Source organism: Coptis chinensis, chromosome 2 (genome assembly GCF_015680905.1).
Source record: "Coptis chinensis isolate HL-2020 chromosome 2, ASM1568090v1, whole genome shotgun sequence".
NCBI classification, from domain to species: domain Eukaryota; kingdom Viridiplantae; phylum Streptophyta; class Magnoliopsida; order Ranunculales; family Ranunculaceae; genus Coptis; species Coptis chinensis.
In genome coordinates, this window is record NC_141457.1 from 103,030,646 (window position 1) to 103,057,604 (window position 26,959).

Genomic DNA, 26,959 nt, shown 5'->3' on the forward strand with positions numbered 1-26,959 from the left:
TAATCAATCAGGTTCTGAAAATTGGTAATGACAGTAAGTGCTAGAAAGTTTTTGAGCCCTATTAATGTTGGTGTTATTCAATTGGTCCAAGCACAACTTCAACTGGTCAACATATTTAGAGGAGAATCTTCCGTAGATTTTATCTTTCCTTGATAGTAATAGTAATAATAATAAGGTATAGAAGAAGAAAGGATTAGAGTATGAGTTATTGGAGTTATTTCTTTTGAAAACAATGGAGTGATTCACATGCATGTCAATAAGGATTGTAATCTAAAATGGGAACAGGAGAAACGTTTGTGACCTATTCAGAGACTAACATAGGTTGGAGACAAATCGTCCCACAAATAAAAAAAAAAGAATAATAGCTTCCCGAATCTACAACATGTTAGGCTTAAACTAAGTTAAATAAGGATTAGTATAATTCTGAATCAATACCGACAGATATCTGATAAAGTTTGGTTATCAAAATGGATATCTAATTAGAACTTCAATATAAGTATAATAATATTATCCTAATCCAAGTTCATGTCTATGTTTTTTATTGTCATTATCTTTGAAAAACTCAAAGACATTACATGTATGGTTTTCAAAATTTTCCTATACATTATGTAACTTATTAAAGGCCTTTTATTCCATTGTATACAATGGTGAGAGAGGGAGTCATCCATGGATAGATTTGATTTTCCAAAAGGAAGCATCGAAATTAGATACAATATCTGTTCATCAGAAGAAAAATGAATGCATAAATTAATAATATAGAGAAATTGAAAACAATAATAATAAGAAAAATGAAAAGGAAAAACCATACCTGATTTCTTGTAAACGGAGCGGCAGAACTGGCATGGCGAGAGACCAAAAAGTAGAAGAGAAAATTGCAAAAGTGTAGAAAGCAGAGTTTGATATGGTTTAATAAAAATCCCAAAGTTTCCAATAAAAAAACCTTAGACCTCGTAAGCAAATGTAAATGAATCCTTTGCTTTTTAATAGATTACCTGATAAATTGATTATCGGAGAGTGAGAGCGATTAAGGTTTTAAGGGAGACAATAGAGGGTTTACTCTTTAGTCTTCTGTGAACAATTCAAAGAAAAGTTTTAGATTTAGATAGTTGTCTTCAAGCAAGAGGCTGAAATATAGCTAACACAATTTGTTGTTGGCTTAAAGACTATCAGAGCTTATCTCTAATTTGCCAAGCCCGTATGTTGAGTGGAACCTAAACTTTGATAGAAAACCATATTCATTAGAGAAGCATATATCACAAAGGTAAGAACCCAGTATCAGCCTATATATCAGCCTATCAATGTATACTTATCCAGTTATGCTCTAAAGAAGAAAAGCTGAACAACTCAAACTATTAGGGCATGAGGCAACCTTGCTTAGTCTAAAGTGACTTGAAGAACAACACATACGTCTAGATGAGATAAGACACGCAGAGTATTAAAGAGTCATTATTAACAGAGATTGAAAATTAATGATTCCATTTCCTCCAACTTTGACTGTAGGAATCTAAACTTTCACAATAGCCTCTAGACATCTTTCATATGCTATGTCCAGGCTCGTATCGAGCATTCTTCGTGTAATCAAACCATGAGGATTTTATAATCCTTTTAAATTAAAAGCTCTGGTCTCAACCCGTTTCATCGCATTCATGTCGGTTTCTGTAAAACCAATGAAATAAACTAATCAAATGAACTTATATATATCAATTAACTAGACAACTTAATGTAAATATGGGCATAAATGTGTAGTATTTACGTGCTTATCTCATCTCCCAAGATAGAACGGATTTCAATCCTATGACTATGGCACTCCAATTCGATCAAAGGACTCAGCGAACGCAACAATATGTTTGTACTCGAACAATGAAAAATTTGTAGAGAGAGAGAGTGCAAATGCAAAAGACTTTTTCCTTCGACCCTTTTAAGCAAAACATGCGATCGAGTTTTATAGAAGAGAATGTACCTACCTTTCAAAGAGGTACACCTTTTCGAAAAGACACAGTTTGAAAAGACACGACCGTTCAAGCAAAAAGCCAAATTCGGTTACGGTAGTTACATAAATTACCTTGTAGAAGAAATATTACTTATACACCATAAACCTAAGCCTAAAGTATAAGTCACATTATTTCTACTCAAGTGAGTACACTAGAGACAATTTTTCATTTATTATTAAATGGTTTTTTTAGACTGCTCAAATGTCTAAGAATTCTTAACACAAGGAACTTCATTTCTAAACCATTTTTCCAACAAACTATTTTTTTTTACTAAAAATTGTGAGAGTTTAAAAATACAAATTTTCTTACAAAATGTATAAATCAAAGTTGATTGACCTTGAATACCCTCGAGGAAAATCCTGGGTTCGTCATCCCTGGATGAAATTGTAGGGTATGTAGGTAAATATAACAAACAAATTGGTAGATTAGAAGGCATTCAAAACACCAACCTAGTCTATAACCATAAACCGTACCCCTCCAAGATATCCATTTCAAAGTTTGGTTGAAACGTAACACTAGCTGGTTTGTCTAATCCATGCCAGCACTGATAGTAAAAGGAAACCATCTATTCCTAATTAGAGTCATTTAGCTTATACTAGTGTGTAAGCAAAGTTAATCAAACAATAAGGAGTGCATAATGTGGACAATTAAGCAAGCACATTCTACCTTGGACATTCAAACCCAAGTGATTCCTTCTTTTCTAGGGTTGCTTCCATGTGGGGAAGATTTCACAACATCCACAAAAGTTCAAGTTTTTTTTTAAAAAATTTTGAGTGACATAAACCATTGTACACGAAACTCACTCCATTTTCAAACACTTCCTATATTTTTGTGTTCTTGAGGAAATTGAGATATGGTTCCCTGACTTCAGTTAAAGTTTTAACTTTAATTACCAAAAAGAATTACATTCGAGTTTAAGGAAAAGACTTGGATAGTTTTAGTTTTGTTAATTAAATCTCGGATGCAGTCGGAGTTATCTATTAACATTGGTTGGACACCACCTCCTCCTGGTTGGATCAAGCTACACACTGATGGATCCGCGGAATAATGGAGTGCAGGTGTTGGTTATGTCATTAGAGATGATGCTGGTAAGTTCATGATGGGTGTTGCTCTGCCAATACCATATGCCACAGCTATGTGTGCTGAATTCTTGGCACTAAAAATTAGACTACAAGTTATTATCGCGAAGAATTTAGATATGGTGATCATAGAAACTAATTGTTTTTTACTTAAGAACCTTGTTTGCCATGATGATCACTAGATTCCTATCGCGGTGAGCACCATTTTTGTAGATATTAGAGTATCTTCAATGCTACTCTACAGTCCTACATGTTCGAGTGGGCAGCTCAAATTTTCCACACCAACCCATGCTCTATATCAAGTGGACAACTCACCACACTCCATTTTGGGGGTCAAATATAAATTTTGATTTGCTTTATTAAGTGACACTCCATACTAGCTGCCCATGCTGCCCCAACTTGTCACATGTGCAAACAACCAATTTTATTACTTTTGTATCATTACACTCCATTTTAGGGGTCAAATATAGAAGAAAGATGTGGGGTGTTGGCAAGTTGAGAGTGGTCAAAATATTTTAGCATAAGTGTCCAATGGGTCTATAAGATAAGTTTCATTATAAAAACAATAATATAGAGTGTGTGGGTTAAGTTGGTGTGGATAATTTTCAAGACTTCAATTAACATCATCTTTTAACTTGATGACATCACTTTGGACTTTAAATGAAGTGTATGCATTGAAGATGCTCTTAGAGATCTATTAAAAGAAGTTCAACATAGAGTTGTATGGAGCTACAGGGAAGCAAACTTTGTTGCTGATAAGTTAGTGACTTTTGCTGCCAGCAAAGCAAATGAATGTGATTGGACAACCATTGCTGAAGAATCAAATAAGAAACTTTTGTATTGAACGTGTTATTAGGGTGTAAGTTGGTATTTATGGAATGGCAGACTACCTTGACATCCATAACTTACACAATGAACTAAGTGCTAATTTTATGGGAATATGTTCTCCATACAATAGAGAGATCTCTACAAAATATCAAGATATTTGAACATGTCTAACCTTGTCAAAAGTTGTGTTTAAGTTTGATATTTATCTAACGGTCCACAATTTTAGCACTATTTTTAATAAAACTAAACATATCCAATTGAGATGAGTTTTGGTGGAGATTCTATCTAGGAAGATCTTCTCTACCAAAAATCAGCCCTTAGTTTAATGTGCCCGATATATATACAGAGAGAGAGTCCCGATATTAGAAGTACATACTTAAGTTAGTTAAGTTAGTAATTAACGGACTAAACATTACAGTATATTCCACAAGATTTAGTAATCCTAAAAAAAAAAAAAACCCCCATTGTACCATAATCTCTCTCTCTTTTATTTCTCTCCTGTTTTTCTCTCTCCCGTAACTATTCTTCTCTTTCACCAAATTAAAGAAACAAATCTCTCTCTCTCTCTCCTGTTTTTGTTACTAGTTTACATGGAAAGGTTAATCTGTTTTAATATGAGAACAATTCTTTTTTACTTTCATGTTTGAATTTAATCGAAGGCAGTGATGAAAATAGAGGTAAGGGTAAGGTTGACTTCGATTTCATGTTTCTGAAACTTTTTTCTTGTAGAATTTTTTTGTTGTTAGTAATTTTATTTGGAGTTAATATTTTTTGCGGCATACAGCGTCTATGTCGAGATCACCTTCCAATCGCAATTCTATTGATCTGAAACGAGAGAGCGTCAAAATTTATTTGAGAAACACCCAGTTATAGCCAAATGCATCATTGGATAAAAAATGCAGCAAATATTCCTCACCTGAAAGAAGCATGGTTGGTGGTTCCACAAGTACTGAAGGCTATGGAGCACTCCCAAAATTCTCTCCTGCCATTACTGAAGTGTACGTATTACTTGCTATGAGATTTTTTTTTGAAGCGTTGGATATGATGCTCAAGTTGGTTATTGCTCTATTGAGCGTGAACTACCAATGTTTGTGAGAAAAATATTGTTCAATTGTTCTGGTGTATTTTTGTGCCACTTGAGCAAATCATTAACAAACACAAAACTTTAAGTTGCATGAAATGAAGGTTCTCATCACTCAGACGTTCAAAATCATAGTGTAGGATGCTCAAGTTTGTTGTGGCTTAACTGAGCTTGAGGATTAAAATTCGGTGAAATAATTCCAAAGTCCGTATGCAATTCCATCTATTTTAGTAACCTAGTTGATGTTCGTAATGCGGCAGTACTATCCCTCAATATTTGACCAATTGATCAGTTTATTCTCACTCATATCCGGTTGTACGTGATTCCATGTAATTGCTCATAGTTTTAGTTCCCGATTCTATTAATTTGGCATCCTATTTTTTCTGTAATCTTACTCCTACTAATTATATATCAAGTCTAACTAATTTTTAATTCTAACAAGGTGGATCTTTAGCTCAAATTGCAGAGCACTTTGGAGGTATCCAAAGATGATGGTGGTTCAAACCCACCAAGATCCTCTAATATTTTAAAAGGTAGGATCAACATAGTCTATAGGGCATATGCATAACTGTATGCATGACCTTTACACAATTAGGAAGCTGAACCTTTCTACAGAGGTCAGGAGGGCACCTAAGATACTGGATGTTACTGATTATTACCTTATACAGGCCAACCGAGACTAAACACAGACGGGGCATCTAGACAAAACCCAGGCAATGCTGGCTGGGGTGTGGTCTTCAGGAATCAACTGGGCGCAGTGGTGGGGAACCTAACACTAGTCGGTGAACTAGGAGTGGCTACAAGTTATGAAGCTGAGCGTACTGTAGTTGTGGGACAAGATCAAGAAGCTGACACATGGCTTCCTATCACCTCATGTAGGGAAGTTAATTTTATTGCTCACATCTCTGAAAACAAGGGAGCATCCTTATGTAGGGGCATAAAAGAAGGGTATAATTACCAACCACTTCCCCTAACTAGAATAGAGAACCGAGACACACTACTGGAAAAAAAATCAATAGATATCACTAAAAACAATCGCCATGCTATCTTTTTTAAGATAGGGTTTATGAATAAAACACTATAAAAATGATAGCGTTTGTGAATAAAACACTATAAAAATAATAGCGTTTTTAGATAAATGCTATGAAATTCAATAGCGATTTCCGCAAACGCTATTGTACTTTTTATAGCGTTTATGAGAAAAAACGCTATGGAGCCTGATAGTAGTTTTTCAACGCTATTAAATATTTATAGTATTTTTTTTTAAAAAAAAAAACTTAAAATCGGATTCAGATGGATTCGAATCACCAACCTCTCAATTAAGAGCGCTCTTACCATTTAGAGCTTATGAATCCATTAGAGCACACGTATTGACAACTATGATTTTTTTATCATTAAACAAATCTATGAGAAATGAGAATATAAAACGCTTGTATATGGCTGAGCAAATTACTTAGGCTATAAATTAGATAACATGCAAACAAATTAGACTCGAGCAACATACACATTTAAATTGCACCCTCGTCATTAACATAAATTTTTTTCCTAAGTATTCACTAATTTTACAGCATGTCAAGAGTAAACCCATCAAAAGTAACTCTTTCCTATAAAAACTACTTCCTTCCCAACAACTATAATACTAACCTAAGAATGGTGAAGTGAACGACCACAATGAATAACTTCGATCTAGCCTCCTACACAAGACCCAAGTTCTGTGAAAATGGCCTAATAGTACAAAGCAACAAGAATAATATAGATAGAAATGTATAGAATAAGCTTGCAGGCCAACATTCAATACTATATACAAAATCACAAGTATGATAAAAAATTAGAAAATACAAAAATCAAGATGAGCAAAACAAACCTTGAAAATTTGGCCCAAAGTAGCCTCAAATAAGAACTTAAAATTCGACTGCCTTAAGTTTATATCGTAGAATTTGCTCGACAATAAATGCTTGTGCAACAACCTATGCGAGCTTAAGGATTTACTGACAAAAACTGTCATTCATCACGTCAATTAAAAATAAGTATTGGAAAACAGTTCATTGTTTGATATAAGAAACTAGTACACATGATGAAAACTTATTCATGTCATAAGTCACTCTAGTCAATATGATCTTATACATGAACAACATACTAGTTACATTTCAAATTTTACAAAGGAACTAGTAAAAGAATAATTTTTCCAATCACGAGCACTCTTCCATCAATCTAAAGTACTAAACAAAATATAATAACCCATACATTCAACCTTCCTGCTGGTTAGTGGTCAAATTCCACTCATAGAAATAGATAACTGGATCCACACTACTACAATCATATGGACTGATGAAAATATCTAACTACTAACCACAATAACTTTCAAACAAACTTGACCTAGTTGAGGTTGAAGTACAAAATATATCAAAACATTGTATACCTGTTGAGCGACCAACCACTTAAGTGCGTTTATCCTTTGCTAGTGAACCCTTTCAAAACTTATGCATAAATATCGTACTAGAAGCGATATCTAGCAATATATTCCTCCATAAAAATAAACACACATAAGAACATACGACTCTTGATATTGATTGCTTAAAATAATCAGTTTTGAAACGAAGACAAGTTAAGAAAAATATAGAGAAGAATTACAGTTCAAGTACTTTTGCAAAGCCATGTAGGCACATCATTCCCATAGAGACAATGCAGATTCACTACAATGAGAATATACTACAAGAAAGAGCCATGAAATTGCAAACGCAATGCAGATTCACTACAATGAGGATTGCGTTAACTTTAGCAAACGCAATGTTATTTTAAAGATAGCGGTTTTTTACAAATGCAATTAAATAAATGCTATCTATTGACTTTTTTGTAGTAGTGACACTACCTATTCAAAATTTCAAAGCCTCCGAAGAAACTCTCAATAACCTTTTCATTTCCTATTTGCTTTAACTCCGGAGTAATGCTATACGTACCAACAGTTATACCAACAAATAAACACCGACTGACGTGTTACCCAATTTTCCTCAAAACTCCATGCTGACTAGGATTTCCACTAACAAAGTTTACACTCCCATCCATGGTTTATGTCCAACACTCCAAGTATCACATAGGTTATTATCCACATGGCCCAAAATATCGCCGAGATATTCGAGATATATATCATTTTTTGGGTACACCGAGATGAAATAATCCGATATATCTCAATTGAATATTGAATATATTTTTTCTCGATATATTTTGTAATTTCCGATATAATGATATATATCGACCGATATATACGATATATTCGATATAAATTGTTGATTTTGACCGATATTATTGACTTTGACTGATATATTGACAATATTTCCGATATAATCGACAATATATCCGATATAAGACAAAATTTTGACTGGTCAACAAAAAAATAGATATTTCTGATATTTTCGATATATCTGATATATCTCGGTTTTTTTGTACATCGAAATATACCAAAAAAAGTGTTGGACATAAACCATGGATGGGAGTAGGGGTGTCTCTTTTTGCCGAATTTCTGATTTTTATGAAATTCGACCCGAAATTGGTTTGGCTCTGGATGTAGTTTTCATGGGCCGATTTTCCGATTTCCGAAAATTCCGAAAAAAAATTTGATCGGATTCGGATATCTCTAAAAACCAATCCGATCCGATATCTGATCCGAAAGTTTCGATATATAGCCGATCCGAAATTTCTGATATTATTGCCGATTTATTCCGAAAATATGTACTTCTCTCACTATCCACTTGATTAGATCTCGACCAGATCTCGACCGTTCATTCATTTTCTAGTTTTTTACTTCCAAAAACAAAATAAAAATATAACCTAGCCGTTATTTCCCCACTTGAATTAGACTACTCCACTGTCATTACACGTCTGCCATAACAACAATAATATAAAAAAAAAAAAAAAAAACCCCATTGAGTCATACAATGACTTCCAGACCAATCCAAAAACCAAATTCCAATAGATAGAATATTATGTAAAACTACTTAGAGTCCAAAACCAAAATCCATTATTCATGCAGACACTTCACGCTTCAATTTCCACACATGAAAAAAGATTGAAACATTATAAATACCCAGACCTCAACAAAATGCAATGCTTGCTGTTGGTGGCTGCAGGTTCTTTTTTTTCATTTTTTCTTGGATCACTTGTTTGAATGAAAATGAGTTTTCTCAGTAAACAAGTGCGTATTGCTGTTGGTACATTAGTGTTGTGGACATGATTTTCTCTCCCTATAATGAACATTGGCGTATGATATTCCAAAAATAATTAAAAGTAAAGAGATCTTTGAAAATTTACCAAGTATTTCAAAATTTCCGAATTATTCTAAAATTTCCGAAAGTTTCGAAATTAGAAATATATTTTGAATCCGAAAAAAAATTGGATCGGATTTGGCTAGCATATTAGGTTCCGAAAAAAATTAGGAAAAATTCCAAAAGAGGTTAATCCGATCTGATCCAATCCGAAGTCACCCCTAGATGGGAGTGTAAACTTTGTTAGTGGAAATCCTAGTCAGCATGGAGTTTTGAGGAAAATTGGATAACACGTCAGTCGGTGTTTATTTGTTGGTATAACTGTTGGTACGTATACCTTTACTCTTTTTACAAATGCAATTAAATAAATGCTATCTATTGACTTTTTTGTAGTAGTGACACTACCTATTCTAAATTTGAAAGCCTCCGAAGAAACTCTCAATAACCTTTTCATTTCCTATTTTCTAAAACTCCAGCATTCTTTTTGCTACAATGCAAATTACCCTTTAGAAAGTAAGCAATGCCATATGTAGTAAACTTATTATGTTGATCCTACCTTTTAGAAATCAGGAGACAAGTGTATGGTTGTTATCAATGTTAGTTTTGTTTGTTTTGATATTCATTCGCTTCCATCCATTATATTATTATATTCTCTCACGCACTCAATGATTTACATTTATTTTTGCAGCAATCTAGGAAGTATGTCTTAGGTTCTTCCAACTTGAATTGTTTCACATTCTGACAGTCTGAAGTAAGCTTTACTTGCTTTTCTATCTTTCTTACTTATTATCATTCTTCGTCTCTCCTTTCTGTCTAGAGTTGGAATACTCTTGTTTTTATAAAATCATGAACTATAAAAATTAAAGAGTAAAACAAAGCTACTGAACTCCCTACCAGTGTTGAATTCATCAATTGAAATAAATGTACGAGACTAGTTGCATTGATTTCACAAAAAAAAAAAATTGCACTTGCTGCAATCATCCATTTCTAAAAAAAAAAAGATAACAATATCTATTGCAACTAGTGCGGTTTTCTTGAAAATGCTACTAACATCTGGTGTCATTAAAGTTCCTCATATGAAATCTCTACTACCGCGTACCACCAGCTGTCATATCGTGAGTACTTCATGCATATCAATGCAAAACTCCATCACCTAATATCAAGCAAAAATTCAACAGCTAATATATACAACACTAAAAGGTTAAAAAACAATTCAAAAAATCAGTGTTTACCGTACCCGAGCTAGAATAAAAACTATCATCACTGTTAGAATTTGTATTAGTTTCATCCTCGTCATCACATGAAGAAGTTTGCAAAGTTTTTTCGCTGCAAGACAATTAACATTACAAAGAATATGTGAAATGCACTTTTATGATTAAAAATAAAAGAAAAATAAAGTGGCGTTTCTTACCCATTATTAAGCATTGGACAATTTCTTTTGTCATGAGGCACTCTAACTTTATTACAGCCATTGCACCGCCTACCTTTATTCTGTTTCCCCTTCCTGAGTGCTTTCTCTTTTCCCCTTTTAAGCCTTTTTCCGCACCCGTTTGCCCTTGCTTGACTTGGATCCTTGTAACTGTTTTCCAAATTCAAACTTTTATTTTCAGAAAGACTACTTTTATCGCGTGTTGCTGCTACACTTGTCCCACAATCAACTAACTTCTTATTCTCTTCAAGTGCACCATCTAAAGCATCAATATACACTTTAATTGCTTCTTTACTCCTAAGAGCTTTATCAACTACAACGGTAGACATTTGAATCAATTCATTCCTCTTCGTGAGGTATAGTTTATCATCTTGTATCTCCATTCCACCATCATCAATGACTGTCTCTGATTTTGCAGTTTTACACCATCTCTTTAAAATGTATTGGTTCAGCAATTTATCAAAATCATGCATCTTTTTCAAATATCCCAATACGTGTCTACAAATGACCCCCGAGCTTTCAAACATCTTGCAACTGCATGAAGCAAGATCCAAATCCTATAACCAATAAAGAAGCACACTAAAACAATAACTTTACACCATATAAAACACTCAAAGTAGTAGTTATAAATATATCTATCAATCTTCATAATCGAGCAAAGAAAACAAAAATCTCAACTCAATACAACATCTCGGCCTCCATCAAGGTAATATTCAATTCATATATATTATTTATTTTTTAGACAAAAAAATTTATTGATTCAACAACATATGCAATGGTTATGTAAATCTGTATAGAATAACTTATTTATACCTTCACTATAACTGTTGACGTGTTTCCAATATTCTAATCTTTTATACAATTTGTGACAAGGTTACAAATATGGCAATTCAGTACCATATGTTGAATACCATCAACCGTTCAAAAACTGCTTGGAAATTAAAAGTTAGGGTCGTGCGAAAGTGGGATGATCTTTATTCTAAAAACCTAGCTATCAAACACAGAGAAGTCCTTCTTATGGACGAACAGGTTTGTGTTTAATTAGTACTAGATTTACTGTTTATTATTTAATTGTTGTTTATAAAAAAAATATATTGTATGTATTATACAAGGCAACCAAATTCAAGTTAAATATGGGGTGAAATTAACAAAGACGTTTGAAAAGCATATGCAACTAGATGCACTATTACTTTATTGAAAATTTTGACATTGGTGCCACAATATAATTCACCTAAATACCGTGTTGCACCACATGATTACAAACTCGAGTTGAATCAAACTACTATAATCAAAGTTGTCACTAATCACGATGTGCAGATTCCTCAAAACCTATTTTCATTCACTTCTTTAGATGATATTGACTCAAACAAGGACAACATAGTCCTTACAGGTAATACGTTACATTTAACCAAAACAACTATTACAATAACTTTGTATACACTGCAGATGTCGTAAGACTACTACTGAAGGTTAAAACAGTTGAAACATCAACCATAAGAGGATGCAATACAAGGAAAAGATGAGATATAATCATGGCAGACACAACGTATAACAAATAAATTATATATATTATGTTTCACAAGTTCAATTTTATTTTTATTTACACAGATTCTTATTCTTCATACTATTCAATGCAGAAACACTGTACTTAGAATCACATTGTGGAGTAGTGCAATGGATCAGATTCCAACTGACTTCATTAATTCACTGGACAAAAATTATGTGTTAATAGTAACATCAACTTCAGGAAAGGTAATCATATTCTTCTTTGTTTTCAAAATACTATTTCTTTGCATTCATGATAGTTAATTTTACCAAAATCACAGGATATTTTCTCCAATCAACATTTGGAACAAAAATATATACAAACTTGCAAATACCTGAAGTTGAATCAATCATGGAAAGGTAACAAAATTTCATATTAATTGTATTCAATTTATTTGATTTTCTTTTTCTAAAAGTAATAACAATTTCCAAACATGCAGAGCGCAACAAATAAAAGAAGAAGCACAGGAAGAAGAAAAAAACGATTTAGAACAAATAAAAACAGGGGACGAGATACAGAGCTTAACTAACATCATAAATCAAGATAACCCTATAAAGGTAACAACAACTAATCATCATTCGCTAAACAATTTATATCATATAATATTATTAATACAATTTATTTTGATTTTTCATAAACAGGAAAAGTCGTTCCTGTGCATAGCAAAAGGTTTCTAAGATTTTAAATGACGACATATTACCATGATATTATAAAGCTTGCGAAAATTGCGTCAGTAAGCTTGAAGAAATTAACTCTAGACTTTGGTGTGATAGATGTGAAAAATATCCAAAACATTCCAGAAGGTATGTGTTGTGAATAGGACAATGCGGAAACAACGTTACCCACAATAAATAGATCGATCAATCCTATACAAAGATTGATCATTCTCACTAGACAAGACTTCAACACCTTCCAAGTACTATCCCAACGCTTCTCATTAATAATTTAACAAACATATAAAGTAAAGATAATAATACAAAAGAGAACCAACCACAAGACAAGAATATATCATGGTTCGGCAATTTGCCTATGTCCACACTGGCGAGATCCAAACTTTACTAGATGTCCAGAGTAACAGATTACAAGAGCTCACAAAGAATAAACACTCAACTCACTAAGAATTTCTCTCTTACAATCTCTCTCTTTCTTTCTTTTGGTTAGATTAGATTTCTACAGAAAAAACCTATATATTTATACTATTTCAGAAAACTTCCAAAATAAGTCAAATTTGTGCTGAAATACGGTGGAGTGCGACCCGCGCCCATATGAAGCAAAAGGGAGCGCAGGGTGCGCTTATGTGCGCTGAAGAGCCTGGAAGTTAACCAAGGCATGAGCGCGACCTGCGCCCATGTCAAGGCAAAAAGGAGCGCAGGGTGCGCCCTATATGAAAAAAGCAAAAATCTCCATTTTTCTCTACAGTATGACTATGTAGGAAAATTATAAAACATGTCTATTATGATCAATTAGGTATTTGTTTGTTTTTTTTTTTTTTTTTTTCCACTTTTGAAAAATAGGTACAAATTAAAATTCGAGATCACAGATGATGAAAGTTACACAACCACAATTGCATTTGGAAATATAGGAAAAGTCATGATCAAACATTCGGAGGATGAACTCTATAAAATTGAAAAACAGGTAAAAACATCTTTAATTAAAACAATATATTACAATTCTTTAAACAAACCACTAATCATTTCTTTTTTGAATTATTTTAGAAAAATGGAAAAGAAATGGTTGAGAAGATATTGAAAAACATTGTTGGAAAAAAATTCAATTTTCGCATGAAAGAATCCAATAACAGCAACAATTATAACACGAAATCGTTTGTTCTTTTGTATGCATGTCTTGTGAGCAATGATGAAGAGGTATGTATATACATTAAATGTCGTTTCAGAATTTATACATATGATTATTACATAACAATTTTTGTTTTCGACAAAACTGCAGGTATCAAATAAAATAGATCTTACATATAAGGTACTAATTAGCATATCTAACGTCAATTAATTAAAAAATAACCATCAAAATTTCTAACATAATTGGAACATTTCTCTATTAATACAGGAAACAAACTCAGAGGTAGTTGCTATTGAAAAACCAATAATGGAAAACCGAAAAAAATCTATGACGGAACCTCCAAAAGACTTTAGATCTCAAGGTAACCATTTATATATATTAAATGTCTTAGTAAATTTAATCTTTCAAAATAAAACAAATGGAAATCTAATTACTTTTTCTATATTATTTTTCAACAGGACAATCACTTGGAATGAAAATAGTTTCTACTCAAAGGAGTATAACTGAATAACTGAGTGGGCATTAGGAATTAGTTATCATTGGATCATAAGTTATGTTAAGAGTTCATTTTGGTTGAATTAGTTATCATTGGATCATAAGCTACAATTTATTATTGTGTTTGTGTTGTTCATGCATGATGAACAAAAATAGGAATTCATTTTGAATGGATAATAAGTTATGCTACAATTTATTATTGTGTTTGTGACTTGGACTAGAATATGTATACATAGAGTAAAAATTAGGGGAATGAAATCCATGAATAAGGAAAATCAACACCTAAAAAGATTGACGGATAACCTCACAAGTACTGTATACGGTATATACCTTCAAAGAGTGAATAGTACTGCTGCTCCCAAGTGCAAAATTATGCCCTGTTGGCAAATGACACCAAGTGATGCGTACTTCTTTACTCATAAACTTCACCACAACTAATTGTAACCGCAATAGCCATACCAGACTGTACACAAGAATGAATCTTCTTAAGCACATAAGCAAGCAGAGAGATAGATTACATATACAATGATGAAATTCATTAGCTAGAAGACTTAATTACCATAATCATTATCCATCACTCATAGATACAAAGCTCCAATGTCTACGATTTTCTCTGCTGTTATATATATAGTTTTTCCCTCAACCTGAACCAAGAAGAAAGTGAAGGAGTAAAAGATCATCAGCTTTAAAAAAAAATACATTTTGAAAGTATATATGCTTAGACAAACTCAAGTTAGTCAATAGTGGATCCCTATGTACAGTGCCAAATCTTTTTCTGGACTTGGTCCCTATTGGATACCTCACCGATCTTCTACAAAATACTCAGCTCAATGTGAAAAATCGTTTCTTGCAAGTGAGATCTCCATAATCATAACCTGAAACTTCTTTTGAGTGCTCACATAACAAGATCTTAATGTATGGTAAAACCAAATGGAGTCCCACTTCCAAGTGCTAGAGAAAGGGTCTATATAAAATCCAGACATTGTTCAGCTCCTCAGTAAAACCAAATGGAGTCCCACTTTCAGTGGAGTTTTTATTGCTGCCAACATGATACTGTATTATTGATGCATCTAACTTTAAAATCTCATTGGTAGCTTTGAACATCTTCTGTGCAATATTATTTTAACATAGCTAATTTGCGGGTTAATTTCAAATGATCCACATTTCAGCCTATTGCCAACTGGAGCATTATTATTAAAAAATTATAATTTGAAAGTAGTTAAACGCTCACTCCCGAGCAAAGGAGAATATGTTAAAAGCAACTACAAACTGGCTAATGATTGAGAAATATAGCCTGTTTTCAGTGTGGTAACACAGAGGGGTGGTGGGGGGACTGATTCTAATCTTGCAATAGAAAACGATGTCAAACGATGCTACTCAATCTTAAACAACTTAAACAACGGCCACTAAAAACTTTTCGCACCTAGAAATTCTTCGGTGTAACTCGACTTTGCCATGTTCAATTACACTACAGTAAATCCGTATACGACATAGTGTCCTGCAATGAAAGCTAGGTAAAAACTATTATGCTACATTTTCAAATAGGTAAGATGCATCTAAGGCTCCACCTAATAAATGGGCTTCTTTAAAGAGAATTCCCCCAAAGCGAGGGGATGTGTTAAAGCTGATTATTTCCAAAGTTGTACAAGGTGTTGTTACTGCATCCTGATTCTCCATAGAAACTGTCCTACTAAAACAATAACTTTACACCGTATAAAACACTCAAAGTAGCAGGATTCTTAATAAACAAAAGAGTCCCAGCCACCTAAATTTATTATTTGGATAAACCAAAAAATAAAAATCACCATCAATAACCCACACCCAAAAATTACAGACTTATGATTTGGATATAATCCTATAACCAATAAAGAAGCACACTAAAACAATAACTTTACACCGTATAAAACACTAAAAGTAGTAGGATTCTAAATAAACAAAAGAGTTTAACTTATAAATACTAGAGAATCAATCAATAACACGTTCAAACAACCTGCAGACTTACATCTCTCATCTTCAACACCTAGGTAAACTACTACGCTTTCAAAGTTACATATAAATTTATTGTTCTATGAATTCTTGATTATTGCTCTATTCGAAATCTATTTATCACATGCATATATTTAGTACATATATCACTTATCTGAATTGAACTACAACACTATCACATAGATTGGTATCAATCATCATATGTGACCATGATTTATCATCTTAACACATTAGCTACATTGAAATTTGTAACTTATTCATAAAATAACATACTAATTTTTTTTTAAATTTATATGCAGCAATATGGATCATAATACAATCTTTTCTATTTCAAGGAAAGCAATATTTAATCAAATCTTGATGGAAATCAATATTTATAAACCACCGGTTTACACAACAAAAGTGAAGGGTGACAAATTTGGATCAACTGTAACAATAGATGTTCCTATTCTGAAAGGAATATTTAAAGAAGACTGTGACAAATATGATGAAGATGAAGATTCAACCCTGCAAACATCCTATGGAACTCTTGAAGAAACACAGAATAAAGCCGAGAATGAAGTTGCACAAGCCGCTCTCACATCACTACGTCAATGGTACAAATTCGAAGTCAAAGATTTCAACTTCACAGAACTTAAAGAAGCAAGAAGCGAAATCAATCATCTACGTCAAATTCATGAAAAAACTACAAAGGAAATCAAACATCTTCAAAAAGCCAATGGACAATTTCATGAAATAAATCAAGGCCTACATGTTGATATCATGCACATTGGACAAGAAAATAAAGAATTGCGAACAACACTTGCTAATGTTGAAACAAAAAACAAAGAATTGCGAACATCAATTGTTAATGTTGAAACAATCAACATAAGTGATGATGAAGATAAACAAATGGACACGACAACTGGTGAAGATTCTGACATAATCAACATTACTAATGATGAATAGAATAGAGTTACATGGAATTATCAGTTATTTTAAGAGTTTTAGAACCTTCGATTAGTAGCTATATGACTACTTATTGCCTTGATTTTGAATGATAATTACAGTTTATTTTACTACCTTTGTCACATTAAAAGAAAAGGTTCATTATTAACTTTCTAAGGAAGTGCATCAGCAAGTATTACCTCCACTATCCAATTAACCCTTTTAATCCGTTGTTGAAGCACAAGTTAACCAAACTCCATAGTAGGAAATACTGCACCACGTAATCTTTCAACATAAATCACACAACTAAGGTCCATCACATTCATTCCAGAAGCTACCAACATCCAAGTTCTTCATGCAGTAAAGTGAAGGTATCTCCAAAATGCAGCCCAAGCCAATGTAAAGTGAAGGTATCTCCAAAAAAACACACAGGGACAATTTAACGGGAAATCAAACCGGGAAATATATAGACATATAGAAAACAACAAAATACATAGCGGGGAATCCAGCGAGACAGAGCAAAATGCCATACAAAGCGAAAATAATTCAAGTTTTAATTCATCCGATATCTTACCAATTGGCAGCTCAACTATTCGTTCGCTTGACTGCACATTCCTTGCTATATCTCTTCTCCTTCATTGAGCACCTGATGTGGAAATCTATCACAAAATCCCACCAGACCCAAGACCGGTTGCTCTCATTGCCAACTCTGTGCACACAGAGCGGCCTTAAGTTCTCAACAACCACGTCCTTCCCTTCGTACCCCTGTCCAAAATCTTGCTCTGGATCAAGTGCACAAGTACCTCCCATGGTTTATGCGAGATTTGCATTGCTTGCTGAGGAGAAAGGCCTCAGGACAATACCAAGTTATGTAGTGTGGTGTGAACTGAGCGTAGCCATCTTTCTCAAGAATCTGTGCATGACCCTTGAAATTATTAAAGAAACTCATCTTCAGGAGGCCACAATTGATAACAAATTGGGCTTCAAAATTAACGCACGTTTAAATTTTAACTTTTTAAGACCAATTACTGATTTATAATAATGGCTTCTATGCACTATGGGCTTCAGTTGTAGAAATGGGTGTTGGATTTCACAAAATTATAGACCAAACCAAGTAAATAGTATGCAAAATTAAAACAAAAGCCCAAACACAAGTAATACCAAACTAAAAACAATCCCGGCCATGGTTTTTTTCAATTCCTCCAACTATAATACATTATGGTACTAATAGTAACATACTATAACAGTTGTTGTTAGTTCCAATAGGCTCACCAAAACTGGTTGGATTAAAATCACTTATGTTATCACTTCCAGCATATTTGACACATTTCGCCCCATGAACAACATACAAGATCGATATGTCTTTAATTACTCTATATTATGCATTATGTTACTAATATTTACATATTGTAAAGTCATAATACCAAGTTATGGAAGTTGTATATTTTTTATAATTTGAGTCACTTCCAGCATATTTGGCACATTTCGCCCTCATGTTACATACAAGATTGATATGTCTTTAATGACTCTATATTATTCATTATGTTACTAATAGTTACATAATATAAAGTTATGCAATAACAAGTCATGGAAGTTGTATATTTTTTATAATTTGAGTCATATCCCTCGAAGAAGTCACACATTTATGTTGTTTCTTATTGTATAATACCTTTGCTACTTTTAGTATATTTATAGAGCAATATTTATAATGTCAAACCACCACTTGAATTCAAATCGCTTGTCAGCTTGTGTATGCATCGTTTTATTAGCAATATACTAATGAGTCTTTACTTTGTTTAAATTAGTGCCTAGAATTAGAGTCCCCTTATAGTTCTAAAAAATTGAGGGTGTAAGAACTAGTTCTACTCAACTACTTATGAGGTGGCAGCTCACCAAAATCTGTCTAGTATCCAAATTCCCTCGGTTCTTCTACTGATCCCTGGTTCGATTAAAATGACTTACGTTGTCACTTCCAACATATCTGTTACATTTTAACGCCACAAACGACATACAAGAAAAATGTCACACCCTGAATTTCGACAGAATTCGGAAAAACAATATTTGTTCCCGACTCTTCGATTTTCGAGGTGTGATGCACTCTCAACTCCCAAAAACCCATAATCAGTTTAAATACGCGGATAATTAAAAACCAATAAAAATTTAAGATAAACAAAAGTCCTCTTCATTACCAAAAACTCGCAAATATGATTAAATTACAAATCTCCTTTCCACCCTCTTTAATTATAATTACAACTGAAAATACAAAACAACATTTGTCTCAACTAAAATCTATTACACCTTAAGGGAAAACAAAACATATCTTGAATGCGACGATAATGCAAGCCACAAGCAGTAACCAACCTTCTTCAACATAAAACTTGTCAAGACTTATCAACTATGTTCATTTAATGAACACACCCGATAAGCAAACATGCAAATCGGGTCAGCATTATAAACAATGCTGGTGTGAGTAGCCCTAAAATACAATATATACTTATACATATATTTACACACTAAATAAGACAGTTAGTTCCTCCACCGAGGCGCCTTAACTTCCAACGACTAATACAACATCCTTAAGTACCATAATTAAGGCAGGTAGTTCCTCCACTGAGGCGCCTTAGCTTCCAATAATAAAAACAATCATATCGATATGTACATATCACATGTAAGGCAGTTAGTTCATCCACTGAGGCGCCTTAACTTCCCACTAACCACACAACAACCATACGCATAATAGAAAGGCATTTAGTTCCTCCACCGAGGCGCCTTAGGGTATAACTAAACTAATAACCAGCCAAGCATATTCTATACTTACCGCATTTCATGCTCAATTACATAGTGGGTCGTCTCTACCCAAGTAATTAGTTTGACCCACCCTTCTGCAAAGCCATATACAATCATATATTTAAAGATATATCATTAACCAACATATTACCATAATTATATTATTTAAGGCTTTCTTTGCGTGTCCCTAAAATCACGTCGTATCTATGTCTTACCTAGTTTCCCTGGCTACCACAATCGCTTCCCAACGCCGAACATATACATTCACATGCCTCCCCTCACATAATAAACCACTCCGTGCGTAGCTACCCTGAACGAGATGCCGCACACCAGGTAACCCTCACACGAAAGCCATTATGTAAGTACTGCCACTATTCGGCATAAAATATCGCGCGTCTCGTTCTAATTTTTGCGAACGGAATAATCAAGCCACTATTCGGCTACGCCAGAAGGGCCATTCAGATTCACTGAAACGCCAGAAGGGCCAATCAAATTACTTATGCCCGAAGGGCCATTCAGATTCACTAAAACGCCAGAAGGGTCAATCATATCATATACGCCCATCACAAGGGCCAAATCACATAAGTTGTGGTAGCGAGGTTCTAGGATTTTCGTTACGTAATTTATTCAAGTGTCATATATTTATATCTCAGAATAATTCTTATTCTATCTCATGCCAGTATACTTAATTGTACTGAAGCTCAACGTTTCTCGTTATAATACAATCCACATTATCACGTGTCAATACTATTCATTACACGATATCCAAATATCTCTGTATCAAATCTCGAAACTTATTATTTCACGTACCAATTATATATTACACTACACCATATGGAATATCTCAAGCCTTCATAAATACTACAATTCATTTAAGTAGCAGCTCATAACAGTAATCAATCCTGTAATGTATTTGTTCAATATATTTATGTGAACTCAATTCCCCATCAAAGGCACGCATAATTATTCGAGTCCAAATCACAAGTCAGGTCAAACTGATCAACCATCAAAAAGCCCAAAACTAAAGTCCATGAATCTGAGTCTATGTGTAGTTTAATTCTCATAAAAACGTATATATCGAAGTCTTATAAGAATTCCCCTCTTATTACGAGCCAATATTTATATTCTTTACGCACTACTCACGTCAAATCTTAATTAGATAATGACAAACAAAGTTATACAATTTCGACAATATTTTATTACTACATTTGTTCATATTCTTAAATATGTGAAAAAACTGGAAAAAGTCAACATTCCACAGTCAACTGTCAATGGTCAATGTCAAAGTCAACCTGTCATTGTCAAAGTCAAACTGTCGTTTCCATGTTCAACAGGTTCATGGCGAAGGTCAGGGTGCATGGCTCCTGGGCTCATGACTAAGGTAATGGTTCGGACCCAACTAACCAAGCCCAAACCCAAACCTTAGAACCCGGCCCCAAAAGTCTAAACTGGCCTAGTGAATCAACCTGACCCACTTTAAAACGTATGGACCAAGCCCAAAACAAAAATAGAAAAACCGGTCCAAAGAAAACTAATGTGAGCCGGCCCAACAACAATAGATAGAACTGGCCCAAAACAAAACATATAGAAAATGGCCCAAACCACTAACTAACTTAGTCCGGCCCATAACTAAAACTAAAACTGGTCCAAAACTTAATTAAACTGGTCCGTCCCAACAACTAAAACTAAAACCCAAAAACTGAAATCGGCCCAAACCAAAAAGATTTCGGCCCAAGGCCCAACCAGCCAAACAGTCGTCTTCTTCATCTCCCTCAGCTCACCAGCTCCCTCCACCGCCGGATCAACCACCGTCAACCATCCACCGGCACTACAAAAGAAATGAAACAGTTTGATTTTGCAACCCCATTAAAAACCAACATTTTGATACCCTTAAACTCGATTCCCCTCACCCCCACCAGCGCACCAGCGCCAATTCTGGCCACCACCACTCCTCTCTTCATCCCCTCTCATCCTAGCAGTTTCGATCCTGATGAAAACCCCCGCCACATTAATCCACACAAAACTCCAATACCTAAACTTTGAAAATCACCCCCCAACCAAGATCCGACTGCCATTAACGACTTCTTCGAGCTTTGACAGCACCCTACATCACCCAAACATCAACCCACAATCTTCCCATACCACCAACAGTTTTACCCAACCCCACAATCATAAACCAACACAACAACACAGTAAATATAATAATAAAAGTTCAAATAAAAATACTAGGCAATTTCTTGTTGTTGGACTCGCGATGCCATTGACGACTCCTTTCGAGTTCCAACAGTTAAATCCAGAGTTTCAAGGATTTAGTAAATAATTATACTACCATCTAACCTAACCAGTCCAAATATTTCACAGGAGTAGCAAAATAACGAAAATAGGGAAAGTAGAAAACTGAGCGAGAACCAAAACTCTAACAGTAAAGCTTTTGTGAAATCGATTTAAAAAAAATAATATAATTACTCACCGGTATTAAAAGCTCCACGAATCCCTCATAGTCCAAATTGTCGCGCTCCAACGCTCTAGGCAACGAGCTTTTATCTCCGCCTCCATTTTTTTTTTTTTTTTTTTATCTCAAAACCCTATTCTCTAGAAAAATATGTATATATACCTGGGTTTGAAACTTAAGCCCAACACAGACTTAGGCCCAAAAATCAGGCCCATATATCCCAAATCCAATCCAGCGAATTTTAAATAAATAATTAAATTAATTAATTAATAAATAAATACATATTTTAAATACGGGTATTACAAAAAATATGTGTTTAATGGATATATATAATGCATTATGATACTAATTGTAGCATGCTATAACAGTTGTTGCCTAAGTGAAGGAATAGACTTAGGCAACAACTAAGAAAAAATATCTAGTGTGTGCCTCGCCAATATAACTAAATATACCTTTAGGTATGTAACTCTTTCCCGTAGTCCTGTTCAACATATGAGAGCATAAAATTGTGCAATATAAACCCTTAGCTGTAAAATATTCTAAAACCCACCTATATCAAACTTCTTGCGGTCAATGTCAACACTAATGACACATGAAGCGCACCAACTACTTTTGCACCTTATGCAACCTATTGAATTACAACCAAACAAATAAATAAAGAATAAATAACAAAATACTAACGGTAGCCTATGTAGAATTAGAAGGTAATATGAAACAGTCTAAAATTGACTTTATCATGAGACCGGTGGTATCAAGACCAAGACACGACCCACAATGGAACCTGCATTCATCCATTATATTCTTGTGCACTGAAGATATGGATGCAGGTCCCAAACTAATAGATCAAATAAAAACATATGAGAGATTGATATGGTCTTTTAATGCTATTTGTGCTACTTTAAACCTCTAATACTAATTGCGATATTAAGGTGGATCTATTGGCAGTAGGGGCGTAATATGAGGTGGGCTGGGTCAACTGCAGGTCAAATAGTGATGGGGCGGGGCGGGGCGGGTCTAGGAGATACAAATCTAGTGGTCCCCGACGGGGCGGGGTGGGGCGGGTTGAAGTGTCATGTTTTAATACCATCACCCGGCCTGTTGGGTCAGCTTACGGGGCGGGTTTTGGGCGGGTCATTCGGGTCGGGTGGACATTATCATTTTAACCCAATTTCACAAAAAAAAAAAAAAAAAAAAAAAACTTTCTAAAAAAAAAAGTAATATATTTCCAATTCACAACATAGAGAAAAAAATAGAATCAATCAATAAAAAATAAACAAAAATAAAAAAAACTTAAACTTAAACCCAAAACCATATTTGTAAATTTGAAACTTTTTTCTCCTGATTTACCATTTGTAAATTGATTATTTTTCATAGCATGATAAAATGAAGATGGGAGCAAGGATCTATAGTAAAAAACAAAAAAATATAAACTAAAAAAAATTGAAATTAATACAAGGATAAATGATTCATTTTCTCCAAAATTCGAAAGTTGAATTTAAACTTTTGATATTTGCCCAACGTTCAAACTTGAATATTTGAAATTGATGTTGAACTCATAAGTTTGTGTTCATATCTCTCAAATTCTTACAAAAGTTAAAAGAAAATATAAACAAAATGCAAAAATATTAGAGTTAGAGTCTTGAAATTGTGCAGATCAACGGGGTTGGGTCAACTGCTTTTGACACGGTACAGGTCGGGCGGCTTGACGGGTGGGTTTTGAGCATAGAACCTACACCCATAGCCCGATCGCGTAAAAACGGTGGCGGGCGGGGAGGGTCTATTTTTCGGGTCGGTGCGGGTTTGGGTGGTAGGTGAAGACCGGGTACCTTACCGGATGATGGTTCAACGGTTTTTTTTTACACTCCTAATTGACAGTACTCTATTGCTAACAGTGACAACATTGTGTTGCTCTCACCTTTGTTTGAATTCAGTTTTCGCCTTGCATCATATCATTGAAAAATTTCTTACTTGATTGAACTGCCTAGAACAACCTTTGGTGCCTTCTTCTTCGTTGTGATTGGGGGTTTCCTTTTTCTGTTAAGAAGAAGAAGAAAAGTTACATTTTTATAGTTTTGATTTGAATAGATTTCAAAACGTTAAAAAATAAATACTAAAAGAAACTTACAAATCAATGGACTGCAAAATGTGTAAATATATTTCGTTGATGATATATATATCGATCAATTTGGTGTGCTATTGTAAAACAAAAGATATAACTATCAAAACGTAAACCCACTGGGTGTCTCCATTCAAGGCTTTAATCATGACTGTTGCTGCTGCTTCCTATTAATACCTCTTGGTTTTGTGAGGCATAGACTACATATGAATCGAATTAATTCATGCAATTGGTTTATGATATACAAAAGTTGAAGGGACACTTTTCATAAAACTTACGTATTAGAGTAAAAATTGTTCTTGGTATTTAGCAAACACTATAAAAGAGCAAAAATATTTACCTGAAAAAATCCTCGCCAATAATTCCCTGGATTTTAATGAGGTCGAAGAGAAAGGGAGTTTGACAAAAATGACCATTTTGAGAATATAGATTATGGGATTAAGGACGACGATGGTTTCATCCATTACCCAAAACAAATCATACAAAAAGAAATCTCTAACCAAAAAATACGAAAAGTATAACTCAAAATTTAATATAGATCTCAATTTCTTAAAAGAATAGTGGAAAAATAAGATTGGGTGTTGATTGAGATAAAGAGAAGATAGTTGATGAAGACTCGTTCGAGGTTTTGCAGGAGTTTAATTATGAAGAGTTTCAGAATGGTATTTTTTTTTGTTTTTTGAATCAATTTTGCTGTTTTTATGACCAATCTCGAGCAAATCCAATGCCTGGTGTAATTTTTAGTAGGGACTGACTCGCAAATAATCAAAATACTATCCTGATTTTTAATTAACTTTGGGTACCTACTTAAAAATTGTGCTGATGTGGCCTCCTGAAATCGCAGATGAGCATTTTCGCCCACTGTACAATAATAGATTTAGATGTGTTAATAGATTTCGACTAGATTTTGGACCCGGGGATACGCCCAGGATCTATTAAATATTTTGTGTGCTTAAAAGGCTTTATAAAATGTCACATACAAATTTTCGAATCAGAATATATTTTTATTGAAAATAAACCAAAATACGTTAATGAGCAGCGATTATAGTACATAAGTACTTGGGAACTAAGGGATCAAATTGAGATAGTCTCTTCACTTTGTGGTTTAGGATATTATTCCATAATTTTTAAATATAATTATCTCAAACTTGATCTAGCTTGTATAATAGTTTTCTTAGATTTATGGTAATTTAGTGGCAAATTTTCGAATCAGAATAGATTTTTATTAAAAATAAATCGAAATACGTTAATGAGCAGCGATTATGGTACATAAGTACTTGGAAACTAAGGGATTGAATTGAGATAGCCTCTTCACTTTGTGGTTTAGGATATTAATCTGTAATTTTCAAATAGAATTATCTTAAACTCGATCTAACTTGTATAATAGTTTTCTTAGATTTATGGTGAGTTAGCGGCAAATTTTCGAATCAGGATATATTTTTATTGAAAATAAGCCGAAATACGTAAATGAGCAGCGATTATGGTGTATAAGTACTTGGAAACTAAGGGATCAAATTGAGATAGCCTCTTCACTTTGTGGTTTAGGATATTAATCCGTAATTTTCATATGGAATTATCTTAAACTTGATCTAGCTTGTATAATAGTTTTATTAGATTTATGGTGATTTAGCGGTAAATCATTACCGCTCGGCTTGCGTACTAATGTGTACAAATCTCTAAACCAGATTGATTGTTTCCATATCCTCAAAGAATACACTACTCTCACTTGAAAAGATTTATCACATGAACGTGTCCTACGAACGGGTGTCGTTATATTAAATTATTCTAAAAAATATTAGCAGCTATGCATAGCTATGAGATATGAAAATTATATTAATTACTCATTTAAATTTCTTGCACCACTTTCTATAAAAAGGAAGCATCAAACCTTAATAAAATTCATCGACTTCTTTTTATTGTTAGGTTTAACAATAGAAGTTTGATTGAAGTTTTGTGAGAATACCCATTGTGGCGAAGATAATATTGAAGCTACTTGAATAGCAAGACATTTCCAATCACAATAAAAGAATTAAGATAAACACTACTTAAAATGCAAAACTATATTTGTCGAGATATTTATTTCCCCTACATATAATATAAATATGTTTTAGGGTTATTAGTTCAATGCATTTGCATCAAGTTTTTTATTTTCCATTAATTATTCTTTGAGGTTAGTTTAATGTAAT

General features: G+C 33.7%; 2 protein-coding genes and 1 long non-coding RNA gene across 6 annotated transcripts; 2 read left to right on the forward strand and 1 right to left on the reverse strand.

Moving 5' to 3' along the window:
- The first annotated feature begins 4,365 nt into the window (after positions 1 to 4,365).
- On the forward strand, positions 4,366 to 13,448 carry LOC147519855 (uncharacterized). Its single transcript, XR_015212362.1, has 8 exons — positions 4,366 to 4,575; positions 4,683 to 4,896; positions 5,434 to 5,512; positions 5,648 to 5,854; positions 9,927 to 9,989; positions 11,541 to 11,696; positions 12,305 to 12,572; positions 12,653 to 13,448. It is a non-coding gene; the product is annotated as an uncharacterized LOC147519855 (long non-coding RNA).
- On the reverse strand, positions 10,118 to 18,363 carry LOC147519856 (uncharacterized). Of its 4 annotated transcripts, none has more exons than XR_015212361.1 (6): positions 17,619 to 18,363; positions 15,065 to 15,149; positions 14,836 to 14,968; positions 10,650 to 11,201; positions 10,476 to 10,564; positions 10,118 to 10,391 (listed from the first exon to the last, which is right to left on the reverse strand). XR_015212361.1 is itself a non-coding variant. In XM_086591391.1 (6 exons), the coding sequence occupies exons 3-6, from the start codon at positions 14,923 to 14,925 to the stop codon at positions 10,372 to 10,374; spliced, it is 774 nt and encodes a 257-aa protein (XP_086447517.1). In that variant the 5' UTR covers positions 14,926 to 14,968; positions 15,065 to 15,149; positions 17,619 to 18,363; the 3' UTR covers positions 10,118 to 10,371. The 4 variants fall into 4 exon arrangements, 3 of the variants coding, with proteins under 3 accessions (XP_086447517.1, XP_086447516.1, XP_086447515.1); XM_086591391.1 differs by having other exon boundaries at positions 10,650 to 11,224; XM_086591390.1 differs by lacking the exon at positions 10,118 to 10,391 and having other exon boundaries at positions 10,405 to 10,564; positions 10,650 to 11,224; positions 17,619 to 17,832; positions 17,993 to 18,363.
- LOC147519857 (uncharacterized) lies at positions 13,742 to 14,697 on the forward strand. Its single transcript, XM_086594891.1, has 4 exons — positions 13,742 to 14,078; positions 14,161 to 14,190; positions 14,278 to 14,371; positions 14,469 to 14,697. The coding sequence occupies exons 1-4, from the start codon at positions 13,944 to 13,946 to the stop codon at positions 14,519 to 14,521; spliced, it is 312 nt and encodes a 103-aa protein (XP_086451017.1). The 5' UTR covers positions 13,742 to 13,943; the 3' UTR covers positions 14,522 to 14,697.
- Positions 18,364 to 26,959: the final 8,596 nt, after the last annotated feature.